The following is an 18,502-nucleotide window of genomic DNA, read 5'->3' as shown; positions in this document are numbered from 1 at the left end:
GATCTAGTACTAAGCAATGAATCTAGTCAGGTCACAGATATCTCAGTGGTGAGCATTTCAGAGACAGTGGCCATAACTCCCTGGCCTTTAGCACAGTCTTGGAAAGGGACATGAGCAGACAGCATGAAAAAGTATTGATTTTGGGGAAGGACAAATTATACTTGACAGGAACTTGTTAGCATAAATTGGAAAAAGATGTATTCATGGAAATGTACAATGGAAATATGAAGGTTGCTTAGGGAGCACTTGCATTGGGTGATGGATAGGTTTCTCCCATTGAGAGAAGCAAAGGATGGTAGGGTGAAGGAACTATGGTTGACAAGAGAGATGGAACTAGAGGAAGAAGGAAGCATACTTAAAGTTTAGGAAGCAAGGATCAGACTTGAGAGTTATAAGGTAGCCAGGAAGGAACTTAAAAAGCGACCTAGGAAACTTAAAATGGGTCATGAGTAGGACTAATGAAAATGCAAGGCATTCTACACATATGTATAGAAAAGGAGGATAATTAGATTGATCGGGATAAATGAGGAGATATTTGTCTTAAGTTGGAGAAGGTAGGGGAGGTCCTTAATGAATAATTTGCTTTGGTATTCACCAGTAAGAGGAAACTTGACGAATGTGAAATCAGTGAAGACAGACTAATATGTTGAAATATGCCAAGTTAAGAAAGAGGTTATGATAGAACCTTTATAAAGTATTAAGATAGACAAGTCCCTAGGGCTGGACAGGATATACCTCAAGTTACTACAGGAAGTGACGAAAGAGATTGTGGTGCCTATGACAATGATCTTTGTGTCTTCACTGCTCATAGGAACATTACCAGAAGATTGGAGGGTGGCAAATATTATTCTTTTGTTCAAGAAAGGAAATAGGGATAATTCTGGGAATTACAGACCATTGAGTCTTTTACATCAATGGTGGGCAAACTAAGAGGATTCTTAAAGACAGGATTTACAAGCATTTGGAAACACAGAATCATTAGGGATAGTCAGCATAGCTTTGTAAGGGGCAAGTTGTGGCTCAGAAGCCTTACTGAATTCTTAGAGGAAGTGACCAAAAAAATGATGAATGTAGAGTGATATATGTGTTCTATATGGATCTTACTAAGGGATAAAATAAAGCTCCCCATGGTAAACATTCAGAAAGTCAGGAGGCATGGAAATCAGAGAAATTTGGCTGTATGATTCAACATGGGCTGCCCACAGAAGACATAAGGTGGTAGCAGATGAAGCAACTACTGCCTGAAGGTCCATGACTAGTAGTGTTCTGAGACACTCACACTCTGTGATTCTTATAAATGATTTAGATGAGAAAGTAGAAAGGTGGGTTAGTAAATCTGTAGATGACACAAAGATTGGTGGTGTTGTGGATAACACAGATTATTCTACACTGTAGAAGGTTGTTGTAGGTTAAAACAGGACATGGATTGGATGCAGAGCTGGGCTGAGAAATGCCAGGTGGAGTTCACTCTGGAAAAGTGTGAAGTGATACACTTTGAAAGGTTGAAAAAAGAAGAGGACAGAGTTAATGGCAGAATATTAACCAAATAGAATTAGATAGGCATGTAGGTTGGTATGAATGAGTTGGGTTTGTTTCTGTGCTGCTTTAATTTTTAGTCTATTAATGTCAATGTACAATTTGTAGTACATTTATCCTTAAACCAGTTAATTTGACATTGAACTTTATAATTAGATGTGGTTCATAAATTCTGTTCAAGTCATGTAGTGGGCTTGTCAACAGATAGTTCAAAGTGAAGGCATCTTTAACCTGAAATAATAAGGGATTTGTTTTGTGTGAATATGTCGTTTACCGAAACCCTTCAGCTTTTATTTGTGTTTTGCTGTAATGTGGATATGGATATCAAATGTCAAGCTTATGCTTTAGTAATAGATTTTATAGTATCAAAGAATGCTGCTGTTTACATCACCAAAAGAAATCAAAATTTTCAATTCCTTTTTTCCCTCTCACAGAACTATTGAGTAGAATAAGGGTATAAAAAAAAAATCACTTCAATTCTATAATGCTTGTAAATAAATGCATCGTAAGTTGAAGAGCCAAGTCTTTCCTAAGAGGTTTGGAGCTTCATTTCCTGTCCAATATTGATTTAACCGTTAAGCAATAGATGCCAAAAAAAAACTGCCCTTAGCAACCTGAATGAAAAAGAGGAAAGAAATGCATTCTGAGCCACCATTCCCGACAAACTCCAAAGATCTGCATTCAAGGGCAATAATGTAAATGAAAAACACCAAACTTGCATCAGCAGAGTTTAAGATTACAGGAATACTAATTGTTCAGCTTTAACCAAAACAATCACTGAAATAGAAAGCACAGTTTCATGTAAATAGTAGAAGATTTGGAGACCTATTTTTTGACTGACTACATTATTCAATTCCAAGTCTACAACAATGACCTATATTTATAACTGGCTATTAATAAAGTGTTACATGATATTTTGTAAAAAAAAAATACAATCACAAGCTAAATAAAGAGCAATTAGGGCAGATCATTGAAAGTTTAGTCAAAGATATGGATGTTTAAGGAGCATTTTACAGAATCCAAAAGACATAGAAGTTGAGCAAGGAAATTCCAGTAACTTAGCTCAAGCAGCTGAAGCATGCCTCCAGTTGGCAGAACACTAAGTATATACAAGAAGCCAGAGGAGGAGGAACATTGAGGTTTTGAAGAGTACAGGACTGCATGAGACTACAGATACATAATGGTGAGGATTCAGAAGCATCAGAAGGCAACGATGAAGATTTTTACAACTGGTGCATTGTTAGGTCAAAATACAATGTGGGGGAAAGCACATGATTATGTATGAAAGGAACATGGTTTGAGTTAGAAAAGGAACACAGAGCTTTAAATGAATTGCTATCTATTTATTTATTTATTGTGATTGATTGATTGATTGATTAATTAATTAATTATTGTGGTTTATTGTGATTTATTATTTATTGTGATAAGACTGCTGAACTGATCCTGACCCGGATCTGGGCCGTATCTTCCAAATATCCGGACCTGACTTGCACTACCTTACTTCCCCTTTTCTATTTTCTAATTATGAAGTATAATTTAAATTTTTATTATATTTACTTTGATTTGTACTCCAAGGAGCGCAAAGCGCAGAATCAAATATCGCTGTGATGATTGTATGCTCTAGTATCAATTGTTTGGTGACAATAAAGTAAAGTAAGTAAGTAATTTTTACAAGGTTGGGAAAGGGAGATTGATCAGGTAAATATAACAATATTTTTGGGTAACAATAAAAGCATGAATCCACTTGTAAAGGCAAATACAGGAAGTGAAAGAGGCAACCTTGGTGATGGGTGCAATTATCCAGTCAGAATCTCAGAGAAACTAGGATAAATGCCTTTACCCTCACTGTGGTAAATCTATGGAGTTCACTACCTATGAGATCACTCACTAGAGAGTCAGCCACTGGATATATTTAAGAAAGAAAAAGATAAAATAATAAGACATTAAAAGAACCAAGGGATATGAAGTTAATGGATGAAAATGAATCCAAGATCAAATACATTTTTTGTATGTATCAGAACATACAAAAAATATTTGTATGTTTCTGTCAGAATAAAAGGAGAGGAATAATATGTTTTGGAAACCTTGGCTTTCGAGAGATATTGAGGTCCTGGTTAAGAAGGTGGTGCATATCAGATATAGGTAGCAAGGAACAAATGAGGCACTGTAAGAGTATGAGAAATGTTAAAGAACACTTAAGAAGGAAATTAGGAGGGCTAAAAGAAGGCATATGGTTGCTTTAGCAGACACGGTGAAGGAGAATCCTGAGGGCCTCTCTTAATATACAGAATTAAGAGCAAAAGGATAGCAAGGGATAAGATTGGTCCTCTTGAAGATTAGTGTAGTTATCCATGCATGGAGTCAAAGCAGATGGGGGAGATCTGAAATAAATTTATTGCATCTGTATTACAGGAGAGATAGACACAAAGTCTATAGAAGTGAGGCAAAACAGTAGTGAGGTCAGTTGCTATATAAGAATTACAGTGGCGGATGTGCCTTGAGGCAAATTAGGGTGGATAAACACCAGGGCCTAATACAGTGTTCCCTTGGACCTTGTGGGAAGCTAGTAAAGGAAGTGCAGGGGCCCTTACAGAGGTATTTAAAACACTCTTAGCCACAAGTGAGATCCCAGAAAACTGGACAATAGTTATTGTGGCTCCATTGCTTAAGAACGGCTCTAAGAGTAAGCTGGGAAATTATAGACCGGTAAGCATGCTATCAGTAGTGGGTGAGTTACTGGAAGGCATTATTTGAAATATATTTAAAATTTGAAATTATTTATAAATTGAATATACAGGATCTGATTAGCGATAGTCAACAAAGCTTCATGCATGGTATGTCCTGTCTAGACAATTTTAGGGTTTTTTGAAGAAGTTACCTAGAATGTTGATGACAGGAAAGTCAGTGGATGTTGTCTACATGGACTTTAGCAAGGTCTTTGACAAGGTCATGCATGGGAGGTTGGTCAAGAAGGTTCAGTCACTTGACATTTAAGATGAGGTAGTAAATTTGATTAGACATTGACTTCACAGGGGAAGGCAGAGTGGTAATAAATGGATTCCTCTCTGACTGGAGACCTGTGACCAGTGGTGTAACACATGGATCCATTGTTGTTTGCCATTTATAGCAACGATCTGGATGATAATGTGGTAAACTGGATCAGCAAATATGTGGATGTCACCAAGAATGGGGTGTAGTGGACAACGAGGAAAGCTATCAAAAGCTTGTTGAGGGATCTGGACTGGGCTGCAAAATGATAGACAGCAAGAGCAAGCGAGAGAAAGAGTGAGATAATATCAGTAGTTAGATTGTGCAGAGACTAAAAGCAACATTTTATTCTTCCCAGTGTTTGCGTGAAAGAAATTTTAATTCTTCTGCTTGGATATATCCTTTACATTGTACTGAAGCATTCCTCCATTTATACATTTCAATCTCTACTTTGGGTGGCGGTGTATGTCTCAGACAAAGGAAGAGTAAGACACCCCTTCCCTCCACTGACCTGCAGGTCACCCTTGGGCATGGTGTGGTACCTGCTTAAGTAACACCCCCCCCCCCCCCGGCCCAAACAGAGTCACATGAAGCCAATGGAGGTGATAGATGGTTGTATGAGCAACTGGTGCCTATCACAAGTCCTGGTTAAGCAACCAGTGAATCCAGGCAATCTCTGAAGAGTACTGATAATGGCTGGGGTCTGCTGTCTTGTAAAGACACTACCCAGAAAGCAGCAGTAGCAAACCATTTCTGTGAAAAAATTTGCCAAGAACAATCATGGAAAGACCATGATCTCCACATCATACAACATGGACATAACTAACAAATCTCTATTTAAATACTTGAACCAAAGATAAAAATCGTTAAATGAGTGCTGCAAAGGATATAATTTTTTCCTTACCGCAATTATGTCCAGTGTGTTATCACAGACTTTTCGTATCTCTGCATTTTTATCATGCATAAGATCAATCAAATACGCTGGAGCTTCTGGGAACAGATTAAGGAAAAGTACCGTTGTCAATTTTTTTCCTAATCTATTAATGAGATCTGCATATTAATTGCAAATTTCTAATTGCCATTGTGAAAACTGAACTGCTGCAGTCAAATTGAAAGAGGAATTCTACAATTCTGAATCAGCAACAATCAATTGTAGCATATCAAAGTCTGGATGGTGAAACTTTGTGGGAAATTCAAAGGCTTAAATACTGCTTTAATACAGCAATGAATCTTTGAAAGCAAATTGCATAGCTAGCTGAATATAAATATAATTAATCTTAAATAAAAAGCTGAATAGAAGTACAGGGAATTCCTGTGCATTGGGCCATCATTTAATCAGAGCAGCCACTTAATTGGGACAACTCTTAAAGAATAAAATCAACACAATTGCCAGATTTCCCTGTTTATTTGGGACAATAAGTACTTAATTGGGGTAGGATACTGTTGCCAACAGGTTCTAACTAGCAACAGCCACGTGCACTCATGTGACAGTTAAGATGTTGCACAATGCTTAGAGTGAAAAGTTTTTAAATAGCATAAATTGTGTGTGTTTCTGTTCAGAAACACAATGATTTTTGTTATTGATAGCGAGAAATAAGCAATAAGCCAATTCAGAACTGTTTTGCTTACTGCAGTTTCATACATTCGGGCTTGGAAATGCCAGAGCAGGGAATGAAAATGAAAAATTACTTCATTACTTCAACTGATTAGGAACCATGAAGAATTTGAAGATATCGACAATCGTCTTGAATATTTCAGTGAAAATGAAGATTTGGAGGATGTAATCGTTGAAAACATTGTCTGAAGACAGACTTATTTGCACTAGATGTTGAGCTGAATTTATTCATTTACAGTTACTCAAAAAATATGGCAACATCAACAGATTAATTCCTCTGTCAATAACTGCTACGAATTAATAGTTCAAGTGCCTTGCCGTTCAGCGTGGGCAATCATGTCTCTCCATCCATCAGGGTCCCTGACCTTCCGAATTGTAGTTGTTACCTCCCCTGTTTCTAACCATGATGTTAATCCATCTATCGTTGTCATTCTCTGTCGGCCTCTGCTTCTTTTCCCTTCTAGCTTTCCAGTTGTAACTAAATGGTCTACTGTCTCTCTTCGCATGATGTGTCCAAAGAATTTTGATGGCTGTTTTCTGATTTTTTTTTTAAGTACGTTTTGTTTTCGTTCTCTGTAGAACTTCTTTGTTGGTTATCCTGTCCGTGTATGATATGCAGAGAGTTCTTCTGAGGAACCACATCGCTGCTGCATTGATTCTTTTTTCCATTGCATTTGTGATGGTCCATGACTCACAGCCATACATCAATATAGGAAGAATGTAACAGCTAAGAGTTCTAAGGCGAATGTTAATTGCTATTTTCTTGTTTGTTAGAATGTTTCTCATTTCTGTAAACACTGCTCTTGCTTTTGCTGTTCTTGCTTTTATGTTTGTTTTGCATTTGCCATCAGATGTTACCCATGATCCAAGGTACTTGAAGTTGTGAACTTGTTTCAGGATTTCATTTCCCAATACGATCCTACAGTTTGGGATATCAGGTTTCTTCGATATTACCATTACTTCAGTTTTCTTTTTGTTTAAGGTTAGGCCAAGTCTTTCACTCTCTGTGTTGATGGTAGATACTAGTTTCTGTAAATTTACATCACTGTTTGCTATCAGTACTGTATCAGCCGCATAGCAGAGGTTGTTGATATTATATCCTCCTATACTTATTCCAGGTAGGTCTTGTATGGTTCTCATGATGTTTTCACTGTACAGGGAGAACAAGTCTGGTGATAGAACACAACCCTGTCTGACTCCTTACTTTATTGGCTGATATTCACTAATCTCGTTGTCTATCCATATGGCTGCACTTTGTTGCCAGTAGAGATTCCTGATTATTCTTAGATCTTTTTTGTCGATATTAATATCTTTAAGCATTTTCATGATGACTTGGTGTTTCACTGTGACAAAGGCTTTTGTGTAGTCAATGAAACAGAAGTATAGATCTTGTTGTACTTCTATTGACCTATCGATAATATTCCTGAGAATATAAGTTGCGTTTGATGTTCCCTTGCCTTCAACAAAGCCGCACTGTTCTTCACTGATCTCTGGTTTAATTTTGTTTCTTATTCTGAGCATGATGATTCTAAGTAGAATTTTTGTGAGGTGGCTCATTAAACTAATTGTTCTGTGTTGTCCACACTCTGTTGCACCTGGTTTCTTCAGCGGTGCAATAAATACTGCCTTTAAAAGATCTTCTGGTACTTTGCACTGTTGGATATTCTATTCAATAAGATTATTGATTTCTCTACACCAAATTCTTCTAGCGTCCTACAGTGAAACCGGAATGTTATCTGGTCCTGATGATTTCCCCTTTCACATTTTCTTCATAGAATGTTCCACTTCTTCTTTCAGTATTGCTGAGCCCTTGCTGTCGTTGGCAACATCAAAGCTGTCCTCTCGGTCTTTGTCGTCGTATAGGTCTTTGATGTATTCTAACCATCTTTGCATTATTTTTCCTTTTTCTATAATTGTAGATCCGTCTTTTGCTTTCATACATCCTATTGTTGCCCCGCTTTTCTTCCAATTTGTGACCTCTTTGATCTCGTTGTGCATACATTTGCTGCTGTTGGTCTTCTGCAACTCACATTTGTCCTTAAGCAACTTTTCTTTTGCTTCCTTGGACTTAGTTATTATCTGTGCATGCAAGGATACGTAGACTTGTTTTCCTTACATTTTATTCTTTTTTCCATAAGATTCAGAATTTCTTCTGTCATCCATTTCTTTTTAGTTTTTTTCTGTTGTTTAGGAATCACCTCTTGTGCTGCTTGTGTTATTGCTGTCTCTGAGGTTTTCCCATTGCTGTTCTATAATAGTGATATTTTGAAGAGCGTCAAATTTGTTCTTCACTGTTACTAATATACATTTCTTAAACAGTTTTATAGTACTATAGTAGTATTGGTCATCTGCTAATTTGTTCCATGTTTCATTTAAATACACAATTTGTTTCTCAGTTTGTCTTTTTATACCTTAATTTTTAACAGATAATGATGGAAACATGACTGAATTTCTAGACATTATATTAAGCCTGGGAGATCTCTGTTCTTTTCAATTATTTGCAGAACACTTTGCTGTTTATAGCAGTGAGACATATTCAGCAAACCTGTAGCCTTCACTTTTAGCTGATTCCATATTCTGGGCAATCACTATAGCTGTTTCTGCACTGAATTATTACCAGACTCCTGGGCTGCCCATGGTCACAGAGTCGTGGATCAGATCATTAAGTTATAAAACACCTCAATGGCAAAAACATTTATTTGATACACAAGTACACAATTCTACATCCAAATGGCTACCAGATCTGTTCTTAATGTTACCAGATCCCTTTTTAACAGCTTTACTGAATCCTTGTACCTTTGTTTGTTCAGGTAGGGTAAAACTTACAATATTCTTCAAAAAAGAAATAGACTTTTTCAACAAGAGACTCAAAACTAAAACTTAATTCTCCAGATAGCATTTCATCCTTATATTAATGATTATGAAGAATACATTACATTAAACAGAACTATCAGTATTTAGTATCAAATAAACAATTCAATTTTAACAAGTTATCAAAGAATTTTCAGAATCAGATGTAATATCACTGGCATATGTTGTGAAATATGTTGCTTTGCAGCAGCAGTACTGTGCAGTACATAATTATATACACAAAATGAATTAAATAAGTAATGCAAAAAGAGAAGGGTAAAATACTAAGAAAGTGTTCATGGGATCATTGTTCATTCAGAAATCTGATGGCTCAGGGGAAGAAGCTGTTCCTAAATCATTGAGTGTATGTCTTCAGGCTTCTGCACCATCTCCTAGATGGTAGCAATGAGAATTGGCATGCTCTGGGTGATGGGGATCCTTAATGGTGGATTCCACCTTTTTCAAGCATCGCTGTTTGAAGGTGTCCTGGATGCTGGGGAGGCTAGTGCCTATGATGGAGCTGGTGAAGTTTACAACTTTCTACAGTTTTTTTCCAATCCAGTGCCATAGCTCCTCCATTCCGCAGAGTGATGCAACAAGCTAGAGTAGAGAAATTTGAGAGTATGTTTGGTGACATAGCAATTAAACTCTCATAGGCATGCCTTCTTTGTAACTGCATCAATATGTTGGACCCAGAAGAATAGATCCTCAGAGATATTGACACCCTGGAACTTGAGACTGCTGACCCTTTCCACTTCTGATCCTTCAATGAGTACTGGTGTGTGCTGCCTTGACTACCCCTTCTTTAAGACCACAATCAATCCCTTGGTCTTATTGATGTCAAGTGCAAGGTTGTTGCTGTGATACCACTCAACCAGTGATCTATCCTGCTCCTGTACACATCCTCAATACTATCCGAAATTCTGCCAACAATTGTTTGTCATCGCAAATTTATAGATGTTGTTTGATCTGTGCCTAGCTACACAATTGTGGATGTATACAGCAGAGCACTGGGCTAAACACACATCCTTGAGGTACATCAGTGTTGATTGTCAGCAAGATGTTGTTATTTTTGATCCTCACAGATAGTGGTCTCCCAGTGAGGGAGTCAAGGAAACAGCTGCAGAGGGAGGTACTTATCTTGCAACCACCGAGACTATGAAACTGCCGTAACATTTTTTTATATAGTATTGACAATCAATAAAAGTTCGTTCACTCATTTCTAAATCCAGTATTTGGTCTATTTTAACCAAGTTCACAGACAGCCTTATCTTTTTTACTGTATTCATAATCAATTATTTCTAAAATATAAGCTGTTGCAACACATTTTCATCTGTAAAAAAAATCTAGTTTAAGTTTTAGTCCTTGGTAATCTAAAGAGCCAGGCTTTGGAACAGTACCAATAATTAAACAAGTTTAATGTTTTACATTCTGTCCTCTTCTTCTGGATCAGATTATGACAAGTACTAAATAGAACTGTCAAAAGAAATCTTATTCAGAAAGGATACGTGTTTCTTTTATAATTACATCTCTGGTAGCTTGATGGAAAACCATTTGGTAGAAGACATATACAATCTGGCAAACAAATTCATCATCTTCTTGTTTGTCTATTGGAAAGAATAAAACTATATAAGTCAAAGGAGTTTACCATCATAACTTGCATTTATAAAAGCAGTATCTCCCAAAGAACAGTACCTATGGGATTGTTGAAAAGATGTCAACCAAGCCTAGATAATCAAAATCTTAGACAAAGAAGCAAAATAGAGAGTCATAAGGGCTTATCAACTAAATTTTAATTGTTAGAGCCAGCACCAGTGTCAATAGCTGCTGTTTTGGTGGAGTCCATGCTCGATAACCCTGAAAATTATTTCCCTCAAGAGGTTTCCAATGTCCTTTTGAAATCATTGACAATTTCCATACCTGCCATCTTCCAAATAGCAAGTTGGTACCATTGTTAGCAATAGAAGGTTATTTTTTGTATTTGTTGCAGCCCTCCTCAACTGCACACAATTACTTAGTCAAACTACAAATCAGTGTTGCTAGTCTTCGTAACATCAGAAAATAGGAACAGCCATTCTTTGCCCCTCTTATTTTGTCATTATCTTGGAGGAACCCAGCAAATCAGTCAGAATTTTGTGAGGGAAATGGGCAGTTGACGTTTTGGGTCGAGAACGTTCAGAACCTCATCTTGGGAATCAACTTAGTGAATCTTCCCCTCACGGCCACCAATGCAGCAACCAAGTAGTACTCAGTTACAAAAGCAGCAATATTCTGCAAAGTTGTATTAAAAAGTCTCTATTCTTATATTACATATCCCTTGCAAAATAAAGTAACATTCCATATGCACTTCCAGCATTCTAACAGTGTTTCGTGCACTGGGACTCAAGATTCCTCCTTTACACTACAACATTTTGTAGTCTCAATCGAGTCTGCTTTTGCATTTTTTCTTGCAAGTTGAATGATCTCATATTTTTGAAAATAATATTCCATTTGCCAACTTCTTCCCAACTCAGTGGACATATCAAACATTGCCTTGCAAATTATTTGTGTTTGCATTTTTGCCAAGCAATGCCCTTGTATCATCAGAAAATATTGCTACATTACACTTTGTCACTTCAATCAAATTATCAATGTACCTTGTAAATATTTGAGGTCTCAAGACAGATTTCTGTGGCATCCTGTTAGCTACTGGCTACAATCAGAAATGACCCATTTATCCTTACTCATTGTTTATAAACATGGATATAAACGGAGAAAATGCAATACACTGCATACACTGGATATCTTCCTTCAAACCTGTCCCACTATTCAAAATAATGTTGGCTGCCATATTCCATCATCTTCTTCGATATCTTTTTTATCTATAAATCAGTCTACAAACTTCTTCAATATATTCAATATCTTATTCTCCATTGCCTTCTATAATGGTGAACTTTATATGGTCACCAACCTGAACAAAGAGCCTTCTCCACATCGCAGACAATGCTGTCTTGTCTGTATACTATCCTGAGACTTATGGGGTGCATGGCAGCAATCCAATGAAGACTATTCCCATCTCCTTATTTCCCTCCAAAGATGCAACTTATACTTTCTTATACATGCTCATCAACTCCTCCTTTTTGCTATTAACTTACACCTAACTTAAACTTATGGTAATAACTGACTGAAGCTGTATATTTTTTTTGAGTAGAGAGAGGAATTCAGACCACTAGAAGGAAATCTATATGTTCATACAGCAAATGTTCAAACTCCACACAAAACAGCAGTGGTGTCAGGATGAAACCTTGTTCTCTGGAGCTGTGACTGCTATGCCACCCTCCCACCCATTATCAATATCTTCTGGAAGTCTAAATATACTACATCTACAAAATTTCTAGCCTGCCATTTACCTTCCTAATATTGTATGCCTCTTCCTTTAATCCTCATATCAGCTTTAACTTCTATAATTAGCTGTGGATGGTATATCCATTTAATCCTCTCACATTAATATACCTTTGCTAAAATTTATGAAATAAATAGATGGATAGGTGAGTCTGTGGACACGAAAAAGAAACACAGATGGTAGTTTGGCTCCCAGGTGCCAAGGTCCGCGATGATTCTGAAAAGGGAGAATGAGCAGCCAGAAGTCATGGTAGATATTGGGACCAATGACATTAGTAGAAAAAGGGAGGAGGTTCTGAAAACAAAATACAGGGAGTTTGGAAGGAAGCTGAGAAGCAGGACTTCGAGGGTAATAATCTCAGGATTGCTGCCTGTCCCACATGACAGTGAAGAAAGGATTAGAATAAGGTGGCAGGTAAATGCTGAAGAATTGGAGCAGGAGGCGGGGATTCAGATTTCTGGATAATTGGGACCTCTTCTGGGACAGGTATGACCTGTACAAAGGGGAAGAGTTGCACTTGAATCCAAGGGGGACCAATTTATCTTGTGGGCAGGTTTACTAGAGCTGTTTGGAGTGGTTTAAATTAATATGGCAGGGGGGTGGGAACCAGTAGGATAGACTGAGGTTTATGGGCCAGCAGATTTACAAGTAGATGATGGGTGTAACATGAATATAACAAAGGACAAGCCAGTGATTGGGTACAAATGCAGACAGAGCAAAGAGTTGAACTGTACCAAAGAGGCAAAATTCAAAAGGGTGAAGAAAAAAGCAAGACTGAAGGCGCTGTATTTAAATGCACATAGCATTTGAAATAAGGTGGACAAATTTGTGGTGCAATTATAGATTGGTCAGTATGACGTAGTGGGCATCATTGAAAGAAGGCCATAGTTGGGAGCTTAACATCAAAGGATATACTTTGTATTGAGAGGACAGGCAGGAAGGTATAGGTGGTGGTGTGGCCCTGTTGGTAAGAGATGGAATTACATCTTTAGAAAGCGGTGACATGGGTCAGAGAATGTTGAATCTTTGTGGGTGAAGTCAAGAGAACTGCAAGGGTGAAAAAAAAAGCGTTATGGGAATCATACATAGGCCTCCAAATAGTAGCAAAGATGTGGGGATGTTGAGATTGCAAAGGAGCTGGAAAAGGCATGTAATAATAGTAATGTAACAATTGTAATGGGAGACTTTAATATGCAAGGGGATTAGGGAAAGTAAGGAATTTGTTGAATGCCTACAAGACCGCTTTTTAGAGCAGCTTACACTTGAGTCTACTCAGGGAAAGGTTATCTTAGGTTTGGTGTTGTGTAATAACCCAGATCTTCTTTGTGAACTTAACGTAAACGAATCCTTAGGAGGCAGTGATCATAATATGATTGCATTCATACTGCAATTTGAGAGGGAGAAGCATAAGTCATATTTATCAATATCTGAATGGAATAAAGGGGACTACAGAGGCTTGAGAGAGGAGCTTGCCCAGGTGGACTGGAGAACACTGGCAGGGATGATGGCAGAGCAGAGGTGGCTGAAGTTTCTGGGAATAGTTCACAAAGTGCAGGATAGATATGTTCCACAGAAGTAGTTATTAAATGGTAAGGGTAGGCAACCGTGGGTGACAAGGGCAATTAAGGACAGCATAAAAAACAAGGAAAAGGCATATAAGGTAGCAAGAGTGAGCGGGACGACTAGGAAGCTTTTAAAATCCAACAAAAGTCAACTAAAAAAAATCTGTAAGAAGGGAAAAGATGATGGCAACTAGCCAATAATATAAAACAGGATACAAAGAGGGAGATGAGAGTTGATACTGAAACACTGAGAAAATAATACTGTTGAGGTAGTAATGGGGGCCAAAGATACGGCAGATGAACTTAATAAGTAATTTGCATGAGTCTTCACTGTGGAAGACACTAGTAGCATGCCAGAGGTCCGAGAGTGTCAGAGAGCAGGAGTGAGCGCCATTGTTATTACAAAGGAAAAATCACAGGGCAAATTCAAAGGTCTTAAGGTAGATAAGTCATCTGGACCACATGAACTACATCCCAGAGTTTTGAGAGAAGTTACTGAAGAGATACACATGCATTGGTCACGATCTTTCAAGAATCACTTGACTTTGGCATGGTCCCGGAGGAACGAAAGATTGCAAATGTCACTCCACTCTTTAACAAAGGAGGAGGGCAAAAGAAAGGAAATTACAGGCCAGTTAGCCTATAATTTCCTCAGTGGTTGGGAAAGTATTGGAGTCTATTATTAAGAATAAGGTTTCTGGGTACTTGCAGACTAATGATAAAATAAGGCAAAAGTCAGCATGGTTTCTGTAAAGGGAAAATCTTGCATGACAAATCTGCTAGAGTTTGTAAAGGAAGTAACAAGGAGAGGCAGTAGATGTCACTTACTTGGATTTTCAGAAGGCATTTGATAAGGTGCCACACACAAGGCTGCTTAACAAGATAAAATCCTATGCCGATACAGGGAAGATACTGGCATGGATAGAGGAATGGCGGACAGGCAGGAGTCAGCAAGTGGGAATAAAGGGGGCCTTTTCTGGTTGGCTGCCAGTGACTAGTGGTGTTCCTCAGGGGTCTGTGTTGGGATTGCTACTTTTCACATTGTTTGTCAATGATTTAGATAATGGAATTGATGACTTTGTGGCAAAGTTAACAGATGATACAAAGATAGGTGTGGAGGGGTAGGTAGTGCTGAAGAGCAATGCAATTGCAGGTTGACTTAGACAAGTTTGAAGAATGGGCAAAGATGTGGCAGATGGAATACAGTGTTGGGAAATTTATGATAATGTATTTCTGAAAAGGAACAATACTGCAGGCTATTATCTAAATGGGGAGAAAATTCAAACCGGAGGTGCAGAAGGACTTGGGAATCCTTGTGCAATACTTATAGAAGGTTAATTTACAGGCTGAGTCTGTGGTAAAGATGGCAAATGCAATGTTGGAAGTTATTTCAAGGGGAGTAGAATATAAAAGCAAGGAGATAATACTGAGTCTTTATTAGATTTAGTCAAGCCACACTTGGGAGTATTGTCAATAGTTTTGGGTCCTTTATCTCAGAAAGGATGTGTTGTCATTGGAGAGAGTCCAGAGGAGCTTAACGAGGATGATTTCAAGAATGAAGGGGTTAACATATGAGGAGTGTTTGGCAGCTTTGGGCCTGTACACACTGGAATTTAGAAGAATGTGGGGGGATCTCATTGAAACCTATTGAATGATGAAATGTCTAGATAAGGTGGATGTGAAGAGGATCTTTCCTATGGTGGGGGCATCAGGAACTAGATGGCACAGCCTCAAAATTGAGGGGTGACCTTTTAGAACAGAGGTAAGGAGGAATCTTTTTAGCCAAAGAGTAGTGAATCTGTGGAACGCGCTACCAAAGACTGCGGTGGAGGCAAAGTTTGTGGGTATATTTGAAGCAGAAGTTGATAGTTTCCTGATTGGTCGGGGCATTAAAGGATTAGTGAGATGGTAGATGTATGGGGTTGAATGGGATCTGGAATCAGCCATGATGGAATGGCGGAGTAGACTTGATGGGCTGAATGGCCTAATTCTGCTCCTATGTCTTATAGTCTTAGGTTTTCAAACATCTGCTTTAGCTAACCTCTCATTTTACCTCTTAATAAATATTCTTAGTTCACTTTGACCAATACTGTTGTTATGCCACTGCAATTGCCTACATTTAAGTTGACAACAGAAATTTCAGACCCAAATTTCTCTCCATCAAACTGCATCTGAAATTTCCTTTGGGAATTATTTACTATGAGGCCATCAACTAACTTGGACTTATTACAAATTGCCTATACCCTAGCTTGTCAATGTATTGCACTAAGAAATTATTGTTCTTAAGACTTCCATTGCCAATTTGTTTGTCCAATCAATAAGATAATTTAAAAAAAACACACAAGCAATACCACAACATCCCTAAATGCAGGAGTCCACTACGTTTGAAAACTTACATGGAACTCATGCAAGATTCATTGGCATTGCAACTCAAGTTAGAATAAAACCAATTACTGCATTGTACTAATAAATACTGAGGTGAGACCATCATAGGAACTTTTAATGTATGTCTGTGTTTGATGCTCATTTGAATTAGGAAGAGGTCCACTTATCTCTACATTTACCATCTTGATTAGGGCAAAACACATATTCTGTCAAACCTTACCATTTAGAAGTTCAATGAGTGCTGGAATAATCCCAGATTTTGCCAGCATTGCTGCACAAGAATCATCCATGGACACAGTGCCAATCATAATCACCACTTCCAGAACCAGGTCATCTTCTGTTGAACCTGAGAAGTTAGAAATACAAATATGCTACTGTAATGGATTCACTCATATCGATGTACAGAAGCAGACTTTATTTAATTGAGACTCTGAAGTTTTCACTTGTAGCCTGAAACTTCACTGTTACAACTTCTACAACACTCAAAAGACCATATTCATGAATATTACAGAAGACATACCTTAACTGAAAAGGCTATGTTTTTGGTTGATTTGGTGAATTCAACCATTTCATCCAGTTCACAACAGAACTCTCATCCCTTTTAAAGATTTCAAGGATTCAGCTCATTGTAACAGTACTGAGTTTTCAAAATACTCCATTTTTGTAAGATAAGGTTACTGAATTTTTACAAAGGAAAGAAAGATTAATGAAATTGAAGTACAGAATCATGATTTAAATAAACGGGTTGGCAAAGGCTTGAGAGAATGAATACCCTCACTCTGTTAATATCATCCTATTTCTGGTTGTGCAACAATGGGCTGCACCACTTATCTGGAAACACTAAAATTTACAAATACAACATCTATCTATAAATAACCTCCATGGTGGAAGGTTCAAGCAATTTACTTACTTTGTATTTTCAACACAGTCATACATTCCCTACATTATCAGGTGAAAAAGATTAATTTGTCAATGGCAATAAATTTTTAATTGTACATACTCCAGTCAGCTCTTTTCCTCTCCAAAAGGGAAGCTTAGAAGCTTAGACCTGTGATAATTGGCCTCAAACATTTTCTCTGATTAAATTAGACTGGAGGCATTCTATTTTACTGTATGGTATCATTTAAATGTTGGACCACAGTATGAAAAAGATCAAGAACATCTTGTAGCACAGCAGCAGGGCTGCATAAAATGAAACAAAAACCTATTGCTTCTCTGAGCATAAACTGCATGTTTCAGTAAACTTTGAGATTAAGACTATTGCAAATTACACACAATCACAGTGAATTATTTTTCAACAAAAAAAACACTAATTTTTTTTTTAATCAAATTGAACTGAAAACTATTTAAAAGAAAGCTGTTTTAAGTTTAATGGCCTGAATTCAGAATATAATGTAAGAATTTATTTTAATTTGCTGAAAAAGTTATAATGTCCTTTAGTATCACAGTGATTAAAAGAATTACTTTTGTGCCTGGGTATAAAGTTTTGATTTTCAAATAGCTTTATTCCTACAGTCAGCCAGCACCCTTTTACATAGAGTGACAATGGCTTATTATTGAAGGACATAAATTTAAGGTCAGCAGAGATAGGTTTTTACCCTTTAACCTTTCCTACATCTCCTTTCAGAATGATTCTGTCTCAACTGCAGGTCAACAAGCACAAGAATATGTGCTACTGATTCTTGATGTGAGATTGAATATAGATAGCAAGATGTTAAACTGAAGGTCACAGCAGGTGGAGAATTCCAGTAGAACATTAATTACCATATTTGAGGTAATTGATGACCAATAGGCAAGGATTACAGGATTACATGAACTGAGCCCAAGGCAGCAGAAGATGACATAAGTATAGGTTGTTGATTGAAGATATACAGTACACTACTGAATTAAATGTTCACCTCCAACTCAAGAGATTGCTGAGGTTTATAAATCTGTTCAGCTTAATGCAGCTGCATTAATAGCAGAAGCGGAGCTTATTGCAAGTATGTACGTAAGTAAGTAAGTATGGCATAATGTGTAACATTTAATTAGAGAAGTTGATCCTGTAAACTGAGAAGTGAAGAAAGAAAGAAATCAAGGAGAGGTAGACCAGTGTTTTGAATGTACACATGAAACCTGTCCCTATTTAGCCACATAAGCAAGGACAAGAAAATAACTAACAGAGGAATCAGAGCTAATTAAGAC

The 18,502-nt window shown here is 37.5% G+C and overlaps 1 protein-coding gene across 2 annotated transcripts in view; it reads right to left on the bottom strand.

Moving 5' to 3' along the window:
* Positions 1-18,502, bottom strand: part of kifap3a (kinesin-associated protein 3a) — a 204,630-nt gene that overhangs the window by 64,614 nt on the left and 121,514 nt on the right. For both annotated transcript variants that reach the window (XM_073063254.1, XM_073063255.1), the window contains 3 exons: positions 16,539-16,664; positions 10,498-10,596; positions 5,429-5,514 (listed from right to left, as the gene is read on the bottom strand). In XM_073063254.1, the coding sequence (XP_072919355.1) occupies positions 5,429-5,514; positions 10,498-10,596; positions 16,539-16,664 (311 nt within the window). The remainder of the gene's footprint in view (positions 1-5,428; positions 5,515-10,497; positions 10,597-16,538; positions 16,665-18,502) is intronic.

Source organism: Hemitrygon akajei, chromosome 12 (genome assembly GCF_048418815.1).
Source record: "Hemitrygon akajei chromosome 12, sHemAka1.3, whole genome shotgun sequence".
In the NCBI taxonomy this organism is placed as follows: Eukaryota; Metazoa; Chordata; class Chondrichthyes; order Myliobatiformes; family Dasyatidae; genus Hemitrygon; species Hemitrygon akajei.
Note: the sequence above shows the minus strand (reverse complement) of the source record. Positions and strands in the feature narration are given on the sequence as shown.